This window comes from Candida metapsilosis, assembly GCF_017655625.1.
Source record: "Candida metapsilosis strain BP57 chromosome Unknown scaffold2, whole genome shotgun sequence".
In the NCBI taxonomy this organism is placed as follows: domain Eukaryota; kingdom Fungi; phylum Ascomycota; class Pichiomycetes; order Serinales; family Debaryomycetaceae; genus Lodderomyces; species Lodderomyces metapsilosis.
The window spans coordinates 1045517-1062124 of NW_027138160.1; the positions used below are offsets into that span (position 1 = coordinate 1045517).

At 38.7% G+C, this 16608-nt stretch overlaps 8 protein-coding genes across 8 annotated transcripts; 6 read left to right on the top strand and 2 right to left on the bottom strand. All coding sequences in view use genetic code 12, as the record gives it.

The window, feature by feature from the left end:
* Positions 1-1335: 1335 nt before the first annotated feature.
* Positions 1336-2421, top strand: I9W82_001947 (uncharacterized protein; the record flags this gene model as incomplete). Its single annotated transcript, XM_067690748.1, has 1 exon — positions 1336-2421. The coding sequence occupies one exon, from the start codon at positions 1336-1338 to the stop codon at positions 2419-2421; it is 1086 nt and encodes a 361-aa protein (XP_067549183.1).
* A 2093-nt stretch (positions 2422-4514) lies between these two features.
* On the top strand, positions 4515-5531 carry I9W82_001948 (uncharacterized protein; the record flags this gene model as incomplete). Its single annotated transcript, XM_067690749.1, has 1 exon — positions 4515-5531. One exon carries the CDS (start codon positions 4515-4517, stop codon positions 5529-5531), a length of 1017 nt encoding a protein of 338 aa, XP_067549184.1.
* Positions 5532-6193: 662 nt separating this feature from the next.
* Positions 6194-7725, top strand: TUB4 (gamma-tubulin; the record flags this gene model as incomplete). Its single annotated transcript, XM_067690750.1, has 2 exons — positions 6194-6201; positions 6261-7725. 2 exons carry the CDS (start codon positions 6194-6196, stop codon positions 7723-7725), a joined length of 1473 nt encoding a protein of 490 aa, XP_067549185.1.
* A 263-nt stretch (positions 7726-7988) lies between these two features.
* ARO9 (aromatic-amino-acid:2-oxoglutarate transaminase) lies at positions 7989-9530 on the top strand (the record flags this gene model as incomplete). Its single annotated transcript, XM_067690752.1, has 1 exon — positions 7989-9530. The coding sequence occupies one exon, from the start codon at positions 7989-7991 to the stop codon at positions 9528-9530; it is 1542 nt and encodes a 513-aa protein (XP_067549186.1).
* Positions 9531-9794: 264 nt separating this feature from the next.
* GVP36 (Gvp36p) lies at positions 9795-10781 on the top strand (the record flags this gene model as incomplete). Its single annotated transcript, XM_067690753.1, has 1 exon — positions 9795-10781. One exon carries the CDS (start codon positions 9795-9797, stop codon positions 10779-10781), a length of 987 nt encoding a protein of 328 aa, XP_067549187.1.
* A 65-nt stretch (positions 10782-10846) lies between these two features.
* HOM3 (aspartate kinase) lies at positions 10847-12508 on the bottom strand (the record flags this gene model as incomplete). The annotated part of the gene is made up of 1 exon (XM_067690754.1): positions 10847-12508. The coding sequence occupies one exon, from the start codon at positions 12506-12508 to the stop codon at positions 10847-10849; it is 1662 nt and encodes a 553-aa protein (XP_067549188.1).
* Positions 12509-12955: 447 nt separating this feature from the next.
* OFD1 (oxidative DNA demethylase) lies at positions 12956-14809 on the top strand (the record flags this gene model as incomplete). The annotated part of the gene is made up of 1 exon (XM_067690755.1): positions 12956-14809. The coding sequence occupies one exon, from the start codon at positions 12956-12958 to the stop codon at positions 14807-14809; it is 1854 nt and encodes a 617-aa protein (XP_067549189.1).
* Positions 14810-14853: 44 nt separating this feature from the next.
* On the bottom strand, positions 14854-16224 carry CGT1 (mRNA guanylyltransferase; the record flags this gene model as incomplete). The annotated part of the gene is made up of 1 exon (XM_067690756.1): positions 14854-16224. The coding sequence occupies one exon, from the start codon at positions 16222-16224 to the stop codon at positions 14854-14856; it is 1371 nt and encodes a 456-aa protein (XP_067549190.1).
* Between the last annotated feature and the right edge of the window lie 384 nt (positions 16225-16608).

Consider the following 16608-nt stretch of genomic DNA (forward strand, 5'->3'; position numbering starts at 1 on the left):
CAATTGGAAATGGAGTGAAAGCCACCTTCGAGAATACTTCACTGGAGTTTCTAATGAGGCCTTTTGAAAAATTTCTTCTGAAACTCCCGCTATGCAATTCCCCTTTTTCTAGAAAGCTCGCGCCTGTACTGCCCGCTGATGCCCGCTATAGTTTGTATGTTTTGAGAAAATCATGCACCTCCACTTCCTAAAATAGTAAAGAATCAAAAAAAAAAAATTCCTGCAAAGACACGCCTCTTTGCGCTTTAGGTAGCAAAATGCTGAATCATACAAAATAGAATAGAATTGAGTAGGAGAACTTTTTTAACAAACGGGTATGGAACAATTGGGCTTTGAACCGACTCGCAAATATACGAACATTGTCTCTGGATCGCTCTTCTTGTAAGCCTCCGTCAAGACTTATGGAGAAGTGTGGAAGCCAAAGCCATATGGGACTAAAGTTGGCCGCTAAGGGCTTATAGCGAGGACACAACTGTGCTTGAAATTGATTTTTGGGCCCGCATGTAAATAAGTGCAGATGTGTATATTATATTTCCGATTCTGGCAAGGTAATAATACTGTATGGCTCATTTCACTTCCTTATTTGGAACAAAGGCCCTCCCCCACATCTCAAGCAGTAGCTACCTCTCCCACACGAACCAGAATGCGTTGTGTGAGACACGGTTCTTATTTTCCGCTTTTTCATGATGGATCAAATGAAAGATCGGCTATTGTTTTTTTGACTAGCGAAACAATGGAAGATACCAACGTATCGGAAGAGGATCTCAGTAGGCAAAGCTTATTTTGAGGCTTTTGTATAGAACAATAGCAATTAGCCGTGGAAGTATACGGACAGGACCGATCGTTTTCTCAAGATGCAAAGTACTAAATAGGAAACTGACGTGACATTTATATTCCGATTTTGTGTGCCAAGACAGTTTTGCAACCTAATTGGGAGTAGGAAAAAAAAAAAAAAGTAAAGTAAAAAGGAAACTGAAGTTAACGCAAGCATTTACATCTCACAAGTATACCATGTAAGGGACTTTCTGTGGCATCCATTGGGAATTTGGCAATTTCTAGAATTTCTACATCTAGTAAACGCCTCATTCTGAATTGCAACAAAAGTGGGTTTTTGCGAAACATATACCCACGATAATTCCCTAATTCGGGTATTAACAAGAATCCTTCATTAGGATTAGAATAGGGGTTCATACAATTAAGCACTTGAGCTGAAGTCAAGGATAGATGGGAGACAATATAAATAATGAAGCAAACTCCCCTTCAAAAACAAATCCTTTTACTCTATACCAATAACCACTTCTACTTTTCACAACAACTTGAAAAACACCGTCCACAATGAAGTTTAACTTTGCCTCAATTACATTATGCTTGACTGCTGCTGTCTCGACCGTTTCATCAATGTCAATATCTCCACAACCAATGGACTTGACTCCAAGAGAGCTCGAAATTGCCAACAATGCACTTTTCAACTTAAACCATTACAACTCTAAAAGAGAATTGTTAACCAACGATGAGATTGTCAAAAGAGAATCAGACATTGTCACTCAAATATTGACAATTGTAAAGGACACAAACTTGGCACCAGGGGTGATTCACTACCTTATCTCAGATCCATTGATCAAGCCAGTAGTTGAACAAGTTGTTGTTACTGCCATTAAAAACGGTTGGATTGATTTGAACACTTTGATGAAGTCATTAAATGATTCTGGATTAGCTGTTAGTGTTATCGAAGATCTTATCAATGACTGTGCTTTCTACTCACAAATGTTTAAATTGATTGGTGACTTGGTCCTGGGATTGCCTACTGCTGTTGCTGCTCAAGCTGGAGTTAGTCCACAGGATGTTGTTGATGCCGTCAATAAGAGAGATGAAGTTCCAATCTACACTAGAGACACCCAAGACATTCTTACTTCGTTGATGGAGTCCTTAAAGAACTCTGGTTTGGCTAACCAAGTTGTTGAAGCTTTGGTTATTGATCCTGATTTTTACACTTTTGGTGCTGACTTGGTTACTAAATTATTTAACTCAGGAGCCATTACCCTTGAGCAATTGGGTGAAGCTTTAGTCCAATCTGGTTTGCTTCCACCTATTCTTAACTTGTTGTTGAACGTTGACACTATCAAAAAGATTGTTATGAAGGCATTGAGTGCTTCACTTGGTTTCTGCAGAGACACACCAACTACATCGACAATTGTTACTAAGCCAACTGGTGGTCCAAAACCAACCATCACTACTGGAAGCGCTGATCTTTCCACCATTTTCGGTTCAAGTATGAGTAGCTTAACCACTGGCATCCCTACTACCACCACCTCAATTCCAAGCGCCGTAATTACTACTGATGCTTCAGTTCCAAGCAGCACTTTGAGCACTGTCACTACCACCAGCCCACCAAAGAAGTGCAGAAAAAAGAGATCAGTCTAATTGACTAATCCATACCCCCTACGTTATCTTTTATAGTTCTTTTTTTATTAATATCAGAAAGTTGAAATTTTATTATTTTACATTGATTTTTGCTGAGTTGTAGTGCAAATTGCCTCTCCAAAGGCAATATCAAGAAGTCACTGATTGAAAATACATGGTTGGTGTTGAAAATACCTGGCTGGTGTTGAAAATATGGTTAGTGGGGTGGTATCAAGTGCTTGACCCTTAAGCTAAATTTTTGGAAGCTGCAATTATTGGGGAGATTGTGTCTCATTTTTCGGAAAATCTTAACATTTGCAAAGTTGTTTGTCAAAAATTTAAGCCAATTCTTGGAACATCAAATTCGTCAAAAAATTCAGAAAGTGTCAGAAGGCATGCTACCCTCTTCCCATGCCAAAGAGTGTCTACATGGCACTACTCACACTTCCAGCAAAAATCAATACTTCTATAAACAATCAATTTGATATACCTGCACGTGATTGTGATCTTACGCTACCAATAAAATTCTAATCAATGCAGCTCATTACCACACAAATCTTAACATTCGAGGCAATTGACACACCATTGACAATAATAAGGATAGGGGATCCGCAATTGACACGCTATGGACAGCCAATAAGGACGGGGGGTCGGCAATGTTCAAGTTCAATGACCAACAAAACGTTCATCACGTGCACAATGGTAGAGAGACTCAAGCTTACCCATAATTCACAAGGAGCCCAATCGTGCCTAAATGTACTCGACTGTTACTTCACAATACAAGTTTCGTTCCAGACACTAATACTTTCGGCAAGAGAAACAGCACCGCATTTTTTCTTCAGAGATCTCGGCAAAATAAAGAAAGCTTGTATTTCCAAAATAAGCAAAGAGCTGCAGCAAAAGCTTCCTCCGCTAATTCCGAATATCTTTTTCTTTCTTTCTGATCTAGGAATAGAGTTTAAGTTTAGTCGAAATGCAGAATGTCATAACTAATGGGCAAGGGGAACGGAGCTAAAATGGTTATGAGAGAGAGAAAGATCCCAAGAAAATTTCGCTTGTTTTGTGGAGAGATTTTGAAGCAGCAGAAAAAAAAAAAAATTTCCTTTTTTGGGAAAGAGGTAATCTGCGCTACCTACCAACACATTGACAAGTTTGGGGTAAATTATCTTCACTAAACCACATATGAACAATGCATGAGTTTCCGAATTGAGTCAGGCATGTTCTAGAACCCCAGATACTTGAAGACGGAATGCAGGAATTGGCCTGCACCTTTACATGCTATCAAGGAGGACTTCTTATTTGCTTATACTGTTAATGAGTTGCTCAAATCTTGCATTTGCGAAGACAAAGCGTGCAACACACAACGGTACTGCAGAATCATCCACACGTATGACGTATCACTTACTTGCTGAAAGAGACTCTTTAAAAATGTCTGCGATGGGCCATACGAGTTTCAGATTCGACAGCTCTCGTAAAGTCCGCTTTTTGTTTCCATACGTATTTCCTACAATAGGAATCTAGACGAGGGAGAGTATATGTATATACAAGGACATGTATTGTGTTTGTTAACTCAGTTTAGAAAAAGAAAATGGGCTTTGAAAGTTGAAATTTCCCAAAAGGGTAATGAAAGTGAGTACCAAATTTTCATTTTTTTTCTTTCAAAGGTTTTGTGTTTGCAACAAATATTCCGTTGATGCTGCGAAATTAAAACCTTATACCTTAACAAAACAAAAAAAAAAAAACTTCATATAAATGATTGTTATGGTTCTTAAAATAGATCTTAACAATGTAATCGTTCTATTTTCTACTTTGGGAAAAACTTTAAATTTATAAACATGTCAAAGGGTTTTGGTATACAATAGGATTTTCACAATAGCCCTTTCCACATATTACTTAAGTTGGTTAACAAGGGGGAAATAGAGAGAGAGAGAGAGAGGAGAATAACAACAAAAAGGGTTCCACAATTTTGAGGCTTTTTGTAAGTGCACAATCCACTCAGTTTTATATAAATAGGGTTGAAATTTCTCTTAACTGATTTTCAAAAACTTTCTTCTTCTTCTCTTCTTCTTTCTTTCTATCATCAATCAACTAATACTCACCTTTATCCATTCGCGATGAAATTCAACTTTGCCTCAGTCACATTATTCTTCACAGCTGCCGTTTCCACCGTTGCTGCTTTACCAGCTGCTTCAGCTCCATTGGAATTGACTCCAAGAGAGTTTGAAATTGCCAACAATGCCCTTCACAACATGGAACATTACAACACCAAGAGATCTTTATTGACTGAATCTGAAGTTGTTAAAAGAGAATCCCAAATTGTCACTGATATCTTGGCAATTGTCAAAGACACCAACTTGGCCCCAGGTGTTATTGAGTACCTTATTTCAGACCCAACATTGTCAAACATTACTATCAATGTCGTTGTCGCTGCTATTAAGAACGGTTGGATTGACTTGGACACTTTATTGAAATCATTGAACGACTCTGGTTTGGCTGTTGATGTTATTCAAGACCTTATTAACGATTGTGCTTTCTACACTCAAATCTTCAAGTTGGTTGGTGAATTGATTGAAAACTTGCCAAACATCATTGGTAACTTGTTGGGTATTAACGCTGCTGCCGTTTCTTCTGCTGTTGACAAGAGAGAAATTAAAGGTATTGAATATGCTTCACCAGTTTACGCTAGAGACACCCAAGACATTCTTACTTCATTGATGGAATCATTGAAAAACTCTGGTTTGGCTAACCAAGTTGTCGAAGCTTTAGTTGTTGACCCTGACTTTTACACTTTTGGTGGTGAATTGATTTCTCGTTTGTTCTCATCTGGTGCCATCACTCTTGGCCAATTGATTGACGCTTTGGTTGACTCTGGTTTGATTCCATCACTTATCAAAGCTTTCTTGAACTTTGACACCCTTAAATCAGTTATCGTTAACGCTTTGGCTGCTGCATTTGGTAACTGTAAAGATACCTCCACCACCTCATCAATTGTTACTACTCCAACTGGTGGACCAAAACCAACCGTCACTACGGGTAGTGCTGACCTTAGTTCAATCCTTAGTGGAACTTCATTCAGTACCGTAACTACCACTGGTAGTCCAAGCAAATGTAAAAAGAAGAGATCAACTTAAAGATGAATAATCCTTTGAGTTTTAGACGTTGCTTTCTTTTACATTACCATTTTATTTTTGTTTTCCTTTCTTTTCGTGGAATTTGTTTCCTTTTCAAATAAAGTGTTGTCAATCACGGAACAGAAAAAGCAGCTTGAGGGTTGGTGGGGAATTTGTTGACTGGTGCTGATCACAATTGGGATGGGATGAAAGGTGTTTTACTACTACTGCAGGTCAGATATACCAAATACAAAAAGGTTATGATAATAGGAGAAAGAGAAGAGAGTTTTCCTATATTATAGACCTATGTTGATTTTGCTGAACTTTTTCGTCCTTTTTCTTTCAATAATCTTACACAATTCAAAGTTGTTTCTTTTTCTAGTTTTGGTGAGGTGCTGGCTCTTTGTTGATATTTTTCACGCAAATTGCTTTCAAAAAATTCTATACGTTATTTAATAGTTCATCAATACCAAAAAATATAAACCATTTTTGTTATTTTCAATAAGAAGAAGGAAAGTGTAGAGAAGTGGGTGACTGTTTTGCTCTCTAGTGAACTGGTTCTGTAAAGTTTGTTGATAATTTTCTCTCTCTCTCTCGCTCTCTCTGCCAAAGTGTAAACAAAAAAAAAAAATTCATTACGCGTAGACCATTTTGGTGCTGTTTTCAACAACAATCTTAGTGTCATGCCAGGGTATGTATCTAGAGCTAATTGAAAGTCACGTTTGAATCAAATTACTAACTAAATGATAGTGAAACCATTACAATACAAGCAGGACAGTGTGGGAATCAAGTGGGGTTGCAATACTGGCAACAATTGGCCCTAGAACATGGAATAAACAAAGATGGTACACCAAACCCTTACCCACAATCTGCAAACGGATCTGTCCTAGACTCACAAACATCAAACCAGGATACATCCACAGACTCTAAACGACTATACCGAGAAGATCATCCTGAGTTGTTTTTTACATTTTCAGATTCAAACACATATACCCCTCGTTCTGTACTTATTGATCTTGAACCTTCTGTTGTCACTAAAGCGTTGAATGCTTTACCCATGCTTAATCCAAGAAATACTCATGTAAGTGACCACGGTAGTGGTGCCGCCAACAATTGGTCTAATGGATACAAGTATGGATCGGAGCATATCGAGAGCATCTTGAATATAATAGACAAGGAAGCTGACAAGTGTGACAATTTGTCCCAATTTCAATTGTTTCACAGTGTAGCTGGTGGTACAGGGCTGGGATGTGGCTCTAAAATATTGGAGATATTACAAGACAGATATACAAGCAAGAAGATTATCACCACTAATTCGATATTCCCCTCCAATGAGAAAACCAGTGATGTTGTTGTACAACCTTACAACAGTTTGCTAACTTTGAAGAGATTGATTGAGTTTAGTAATGCAACATTTGTATTTCACAACGATGCTTTGAATACTATTGAAAATACAATCTTCAACCAAAGTGGGTCATTACAAGACCAAATAATATCAAACACCACTTCATTTCAAGGCACCAATAAACTCATTGCGTTTGTCAGTGCGTCCGTGAGTAATCCCATGCGATTCCCTGGTTACATGTACAGCTCAATTGAATCGGTAATGTCGAGCTTAATTCCAACTCCAGATTTGAAATTCCTCACCACTTCAGTGGCGCCATTCAGCACTCAGTCCCATCACAATTATGTCAATGAGTACGACATGTTTCTAGAGTTGTCTGATGATAGATACAAAACCAATCGTTGTGTTTCAACGTCGCCGACATCCTTGACTTCACCACCCGAGATAGCTTACATTAGTTTGATGAATTATCTAATAAGTGGATCTAAATTAGATCGCAACGAGATAAGAAAAGGAATATTAAAAGTGCAAGCACGAACAAATTTCGTTCCTTGGACGTCAAGGTCTGTTGGCGTCGTACATGGCAAAAGATCTCCTTACTTGGAGGGTTCACACCTCGAGGGTATACAAATATCCAACAACACTTCCATAATCGACGTATTCAACAGGATACTAAGACAATATGATCTATTAGTGAAACGGAAAGCATACTTGAGCACTTATACTGAAGACAATTCAGCAGAAGAAATGGAGCGTGTGGTTGACATGTTTAGTGAGTGTAAGGAATCGGTGGTGAGAGTGATTGATGAGTATAGTGCGTGCAGAAGCATTGATTATTTGGAAGATGACGATATAGAAATGGATATCTAGAGAATGTGGATATAGTAGTAATGAACAATGTATTTTTTTGTAAATTTATCATTTGCTTATATCCGTTATTGTCTCGGAATTTAAAACTGTGGTAAGTTACACAAAAACAATAATCAGGGTATGTGGCTTCAAAAGAGATTACTAATTCAACAAACATTTCAACATAATCACCAATTATTGACAATATCAGTACTCGAGTATATATAGAGATACTCATTCCGACAATAAACAACCCCTACAATCCGCTACCCCCACGAATTACTATGACTGACCCTTCCCAATTTATCTCCAAGAGAGCCCAATCAAGAAAATCGAGCCACTTTGCAAACGTGCCCTCAGATGCACCACCCACTGGATTTAAACCACACCCAAAACCCTTGTTGTTGTCATACGGTACTCCAAACGATGGATTTTTCCCAATTGACTCCATTGATGTGAATTTGGTCAATTTCCCATTTGAGCACCAATCAAAGCACGGTGGCCACCTTAATGGTCATAAAGAAGCTAATGGGACTGCGAAAAGCGGAAACAACAGCCTTCACATATCAAGACACACGGACGATCCAAAATTGCTTGATTTGTCAAGGGGTTTACAGTATGGCCCAGTTGCAGGACTTGGACCATTGTTGGAGTTTACCAAAGAATTTATCACCAAAACGCATAAACCTGCGTACTCTGAGTGGAACCTGATTTTATCTACTGGCGCTAGTGATGGGTTAAACAAAGCTTGTGATGCAATCTTGGACCCTGGTGATGTTGTCCTTGTTGAAGAGTTTACATTTACACCATTTCTCAAATTTGTAAACAATGTCGGTGGTGTTGCTGTGCCAGTCAAGATCAATTTATCTAAAGAGTCCGATGGACTTGATTTTGATCACTTGGAAAGTTTATTGGTCAATTGGTCAAAAGAGAACCCAAGTTTGCCAAAACCAAAAGCATTGTATACTATTTCCACAGGACAGAATCCTACAGGGTATACACAGACAGTTGAATTTCGTCGTAAAGTCTACAAGTTGGCAGAGGAGCACAATTTTGTAATCATCGAGGATGATCCATACGGGTATTTGACTTTGCCAAAGTATAACTCATCTAGATTTTCCAGCAACAACAAAGTGGACCCAGCAGATTTAAAAAATGACTTAACTATTGAAGAGTATTTATCTGATCACTTGACACCTTCATACTTGGAGCTCGACACCACGGGACGTGTAATCAGAGTAGAGACATTTTCCAAGTTGTTTGCTCCTGGATTGCGTCTTGGGTTTGTTATTGCACACAAAAAGGTGATTGAGGCCATTCAAAATTATGGTGAAGTGGCAAACAGGGGTGCATCAGGGTTAGCACAAACAGTTGTGAATAACATTATCAATGACAAATTGGGTGGCTTGGATGGATGGTTGAACTGGATATTGAAGATGCGAGCAACTTATTCTCACAGAAAAGACCTCTTGTTGCATTCAATTTACCAATCGGAAGCCTTTCAAAAAGGATTGGTTGATGTAATTGACCCCAAAGCAGGAATGTTTGTTACTTTTAAGGTCAAGTTTTTGGATCCTGCTGAGGGAAAAGTGGCAAGTGACCAAGTTGTATCAGCAATGAAACAATTATTGTGGAAGGTTATTAGTCATGGGGTCTTGGTTGTTCCTGGATACAACATGACAGTTGATCAAAAGTTTAGTTTGGAGAGAAGTAACTTTTTTAGATTATGCTATGCACCCCTCAATAATGATGAAGAAATCATTGAAAGTGGAAAACGGTTGACTGATGCTGTTTTGGAATTTCACAACAATGGAAACAAATTTTAAGAAACTAAAGGAGCTTTGAGGAATGTATAGTATCATCAGTATACAAGTTATATTTTATCCATTATCGTGTAGAGACAAGGTGAGTGGTAGCTCTCTCTCTCTCTCTCTCTTTGGTTCCCCTTAAATGCCAACAGAACAAAAAAAAAAAAAAAGTCAAAACGCAAACTCACAAATACCTCCTTCAATTTTGTCGAATTCACATAACAACAACTCCTCAGTCTCCAATTCCAACTTCTTCTTCAATAACACATCAAATCCACAGCCATGTCATTTAACTTTTCAAACTTGACCAAAGACATCAAATCATTTGGTGATCGAATCAGCACCGAATTCAACAAGGAGGTGGTACCATTGGCACAAAGAACATCAAGAATGGTTCAAGAAAAAATGGGAAAGATTAATCAAGACGATATATCCCAATTACCTTCTGAGTATATTGAATTGGCTAACAAGTGTAACAACATTGAACTGTTGTACAAGAATGTTTTGAAAGTTACTTCCAATTATGAAAACGAGTCATACGACTATCCTACCAATTTACAAGAATCATTTTCTGAATTTAGTACCAATGTAACTACCAGGTTCAACAACTTGAGTAAAGCAACCACCACAGCAGAAGCACAAGCCGCTTTGATCAATGCAGGAAGTAACGAAAGCAAGCCACCAAAGACATTGTACCATGCATTGAGTAGAGCCACAGATGCCAGTATCTTGACTAAAGAGACCGATTCAAGTTCCGATGCAAGTGATCCTTTAATTAAAGGTTTGGACTTGTACTCATCTAACTTGAACAAGATTGCTAATGCGAGATTGGGTCAAGATCAATTGATCAAGCTGAAATTTAACACGCCTTTGACAACAACTTTACGTTCATTAATATCACAATCTAACAAAATCCAAAAGAAGGTTGAAGAGAAGCGCATTGATTATGACTTGAGTAGATACAACTTGACCAATTGTACCAACCCAGCCAAGGAGTCAAAGTTGAGAGTCGATATGGAAAATGCCGAAGACGACTTTGCCAACACTGTTGAAGATGCAATCAACATCATGCAAAATGTAATTGAAAATGCCAAGCCTTTGCAAGAATTTTTGGAACTCATTAAAGCCCAATTAGCTTATCACAAGTTGGCTAGTGAATTATTAGGTGGAATGGTTAGCGAATACGAAGAGTTGATTAATCAGCAAGAGAAATTGAGTGAAGGCGCCAAGAATAAGGATGACAGAGAGGGTGGTGATTTCGATATTTAGATTAACAAATAGTTCTACTCAATGTTTGATGTGTCATACTCATTTTCTATTTATTACTTTTCATTTCATTCTCCAGCTCTCAACGCCTCCAATCGTATGTCAATAGCGGAGGAACCACTTTCTGACCCTTCGTAAGCATAATTATCTTCCAATAACTTGGCATGTATAGATTGCAATGCTCTTAGCGTGTCCTTTTCATTGATCACAGCACTTATATTGATCTCATTTGCTCCTTGACTAATCATCTCTATGTTAATTCTCTCATCAGCCAACACTTTAAACATATTCCCAGCAATGCCAATAAAATTCACCATTTGCTTGCCCACAAGGGAAACAATTGTCATTTTTTTCGTCACATCCACCGTACCCATCTTGCTCAACTCAGATAATGCGTGCTTCAATTGGTGCTCTTGATCTACTTGAACCGAAAGGGCCATGGATACATGCACTTCTGACGTTGAGATCAAGTCAACCACTAGTTTATACTTGTCAAGGGTGGTGAAAAGATGGGCAAGGAAACCATGACTTAAAGTTTTTTTATTCGAATGGACATTGACAACAACAATATCTTGCTTGGCAGTGATTGCTGTGGCCGATCTCCTTTTGTGAGAAGTGATATAGCTAACAGGTAATGTTTCGTATGCTGCAGGAGGGTGAGGTGGAGTGGCTTCACCACGTCTTGCAATGTTGTCAGGATAAATGATTGTCCCTTTACCATGAGGATTTATGACATTTTTGATTCTAATGGGGATTTTTGCCTTAATGACTTGTTCCATGGTGAAGGGGTGTATAACTTCACTTCCGTAATATGTCAATTCAGCTGCTTCTTCAGGGGTCACACTATCCAATAATCTAGCATTTGGCACTTTTCTTGGATCAGCAGTGAATATTCCATCCACTTCCTTCCATATTTGCAATTCGTCTGCTTGAACTCCAACGGCAGCCAAGGCTGCACACAAATCAGTATAACCTCTTCCAACCCCATTAAGTAATCCTCCTGGAACGATACCAAAGTACCCAGTAAGAACAGGAACGACATCTTCATCACCCTCTGTGGCTTGATTTATTCTATACCCAATTTCTCTCGCCATGAATTTGTAAAATTCGTCGTTAAATCCGTCGGTGAAATCATAGCTCAATGGTATCAAATCAGATAAATCTAGATATACCGCTTTTAATCCATGATCCTTCATTAATGCAGTCATAAATATACACGACAATTTCTCACCAATTGACATCACTGAATCCAACGACCTTGGACTAATCTCTCCAATGATCTGACAAGCATGAAGTAAATCACGTCCGTGCTTTATCTCCGCCTTGATATCCTCAATCAATTGTGATTTGATAGCACTCAGTTGAATCAAACTTCCACAATTGTCCACGTGGTCCTTCTCGATAACATCCAAAAGTGCACCAAAGTCCTGACTATCAGCAGCCAAATCGGCCAGTCGTATCAACCTGGAAGTAGTACCCTCGCTCTTTGTCTTGGAAGACCTTGCTGAACAGACTACAGCAACCTGATTCAGCTTGACAAAGTCTTTAACAATATTGTCAACAATCTCAGTAGCAAATTTACCAACCGAGGTACCACCAAACTTTTGAACTACCCATCCTTTGGAATGTAGCTTATTTGGGGCCGAGCTTGTGGGCGTAGTGGGTGAATTTGTTTTAAAGTCGAGTACAGAATTGTAGGACCGAGATCCTAAGGATGGTGATCTGGACATATTGTGCAGGTGTGTTTTGAATAATGCAATACTATTGTTGGGGGTCTGTTTGAAAATGAAGGATGAGACTATTTCAACTCCGAATGAATCGATATATATACAAGCAGAAGAATATGAATCTGATTCAATACCATGAAAAAAAAAAAAATTAATGAAAAATTAAACTGGTTTTATATATTGTATTGTGTATAAGAGAAATAATGAGTCAACGTAATCACGTGCATTGAGGTGAGTAATACAAAAAGAAATTTCACTAATCGTCCTTTTAGTTTTGTAACTCCAAAAAAGAGAATGTCGCAAGTGGCCCTACCGCGACATTAAAGTAGACACGCGGTAGCGCAATACCTGCGCGATGTTCCGTTTAAAAGGCGCCCGAATATCAGATGATTTAACTGCATAAAATTTTTCACCTTCGTTTCCACTGAATTCTTTCATTATCCGACTGTAATGACACCTTCAAAGAGATCACAAGAGACAACCGCACTGGACGAGTCGTCTCCTAAGAAACTAAATACCAACTTCACCAAAGAAGATATTGAACAATTTTTCAATGGTCAAATCTGGAAGTCCGAGTTCCAAAATGAAATACAAAAACAAGTAAAAGAAAGCTCGCCATACAAATGGGGTACAATTAAGAACCTTATGGACGATACTTTATTACGTCAAGTAAGGAAAGAAGTGTTGTCTGAAATAGCATTCACAAAGAAGGAAACTGACATTTACAAAGTTTATCAGCTGGGAGATCTTGCAAATTTGTCAGGATTGGATTGGAATGATTTATCAAGATTACCTTCGTTATATAAACTAAGAGCTGCAATTTACTCTCAAGAGTTTAGAGATGTGGTTTCCAAAATTACCGGATGTGGCAAGTTGAGTGGAGTCAAGACAGATATGTCTGTTAATACATACACAAAAGGATGTCATTTGCTCACCCATGATGACGTTATTGGAAGTAGAAGGGTCAGTTTTATCTTGTATTTGCCAGATCCCGATAAAGTTTGGAAAGCTCAATATGGTGGTGCTTTGAGATTATTCCCTTCGGTTGTTCCAAATGTTCCACATACTGATTTCGAGTGCAAGTTAGTGCCTCAATTTAATCAAATTGCATTCTTCACAGTCCAACCAGGTTTAAGTTTCCATGATGTCGAAGAAGTCAGGGAGGAAAAACATAGATTGTCAATTCAAGGATGGTTCCATATCCCTCAACCAGGAGAAGATGGATTTGTTGAAGGGGAACAAGAAAAGACGGAAGCATTGTCCACCTTGCAGCAACTTCAAAGTAAAGAATTACAAGAGTTTGATTTTCCAAAAAGCATCAGAAATGAGATTAATCTTCTCGAGTTAAAGACTATTGAATCATGCGAGCAACTCACTGAACGAGAAATTGAATATTTGAAATCATTCATAAACCCAACCTACCTCAACCTTACACATATAAAACAATTGTGTGAATTCTTTGGCAACGAGTCACTTGTGGAGTTGAAGGACTTTTTCAATGAAGATTATGCTTCCATCTTAAAAGAGTTGCTTAGAGATGTTGAAATTAACACCGAGACACCAAAAAACTCCTTAGAAGTGTCACACCCATGGAAAATTGCCGTACCTCCACATAAACAACGGTTTATGTATATTGACGGAACTTCCCACCATGGTTTAACCAAAGACGAAATCAAGTTTATTAACGAAGTGGGTCCACAAGAACAACCAAACTTCACTCTACTTCAGAAATCAAGTAACCTCAATCCAGCAGACTCCAAACTTGTCGAAATATGTGAATTTTTGAAATCAGTTGCCTTCAAAAAATGGCTTAAATTCATAACTGGCTTAATCCCCGCCAGTGAACAAATTTTGGCGCGTAGGTTTAGACCAGGACAAGATTTCATCTTGGCAACTACTACAGATGTTGATGCAGATGGGAACGATTATGAAGAGGATGTGCTACTAGAGGCTACATTAAACCTCACGCCCACTGCAGCAACTGGCTCAAAGCCTAGTAGCTGGGAATCAGGAGAATTTGGTGGATACGAGTTATGCATGGCCCAAACTACGCCCGATGGGGATGAGGAAGACGATCCCGCTATTTATCGTTCGAGTAAGGATAATGAAGAGGATAGCGTGCTTTACACCAGTCAATGTAAGTGGAATTCGTTGACCTTAATGGCACGAGACTCTTCGATTTTGAAATTTGTCAAATACGTTAGTATAAATGCGAAAGGGTCAAGATGGGATATTAGCTGTCAGTGGAATATCAAAGCTGATAAAGAACAGGAAGAGGAGGAGGAAACCAAAGAAGAACAATAATTACACACTTTATTCTAATATAATACAAAAGCTAATACAAAATACTACTCTTCATCACTGTCTTCGTAGGTTGGGATATCATCTAGTTGATTTTGTGGCTGTGATTGTGGCTGTGGTGGCTGTGGATGTAGTGGTTGCTGCTCTGCCGAATCACGCCTTACTCGTTTCGCAGGTGGTTCATCATGTGACGAGTAATGGTGCTGAGTATGGTGGTGTGATGATGATGTTCCTCCATTTGAATGTCTCCGTTTACGATCCTGCTCTCGTTGTTTCCATGCCAGGGCAATTTTCTTACAACTGTCAATAACTTCTTTCTCTTTTACACCGTCTTTAATACTTAGCAAGATTTTCTCAACGACACTTATATGATTTCCGTTGCTCTTGTCGTTTCTGAAACGTAACATTTCCCAGTAACCCTTTTTGGCTAATGATTGTCGACATTCGGCGATACGACCCTGTAGTGGCTCATTCAAGGCTTTTAAACGTTCCCAATCATCATCAGATAAATCTAGTTGTGTAAAATCTGTATGCACATTCGATCCTTGCCACACTCGTAATTTTATCAAGTCCGGTTTCGAGTCATAATCGGTGTATGTTGATGATGGATCTCTTTCATCCATATCCGGATCTTGAAACTGATTGAATACAAACTCAAGTTGAAAATCAACGGTATTTTCTTCCGCCGGTTTCCATTTTAGCAATGTCAGGTCAGTTCCAAAAACATATGGAGTTTCAGCGCAAGTGTAAATCAATCCATCAGATGAATGAAACAACTGGTCCATCTTACTCAAAACATCATCTGCGTGATACGAAGTCAACATAGATTTAAACCCAACTTTAAATGGGAAATCCGGTGAGTTGATGACTTCAGGATGTAACCTCTTGAAACGATCAAATGGTTTCATCACATTCTCAGTTATATATCCCAATCGTTTTGGTAACTGCCTATCGATTATACATTTCCCATTGACAGCCAATGCATCGAATATACAATATCGAAGAACAGGCTCACTAACATTTTTATTTTCCAAAACCAATTCGCCATCCAAAAGCGTACCATGATGATACGTCATCTTGTCTGGTGTTTCTGTGAGGGTGAGTGGGAAATGGATATTGGGGATATAGTAGTAATCATTAGACCGCGTGATTAAAAACACACCTTCTCCCTTCTCTGCATCATTGACTATGAATAAAAGGCACCTTAGTCCATCCGATTTTTCACACACAAAGTAGTCTCTCTGCATAAGCGTCTCTTCTAAATGTCTCCTTTCAAATGATACTGGCTGCGACCCTGGGAATGACGTGCTTCGTCTTCCTAATAGTTCTGCCACCATTAGACGTAATTCCTGTGCTTCTTCATCTCCAAGTCTATCCCCGGGAATAACGGGAATATCTCGCTCCTCAAGTTGAATCATGGGATTATGCTGCAATTGGGTCAGTTGAACTTCGTGTTCTGATTGTTTTGAACATTTACTGGTTTTTTTTTTTCTTTTTCTTTTTCTTTTTCTTTTTTGTCATTACATTTTTCTCGGTTCTCTGAATATCACATTTCAAATATGGCGGAGGCTTATACCTTGACGACGTAAGGGCTCTTGATTGGACTCTGGTATAAGTGGCAGCTATTGACTCTGTCAAGGGGGCAACAAGATGACCTGAGGCTCTAAAACTGGACTTCTTTCCACCTTTGGACACCTCTCAAGTAAAATAACCAAGAAACCACAAATTTACTGTCTGTAGCTTGAACAACTAGGCCCCCCCTACTCTAACTCTCTTACTCTCCAACATCCACGAGTTTCTTG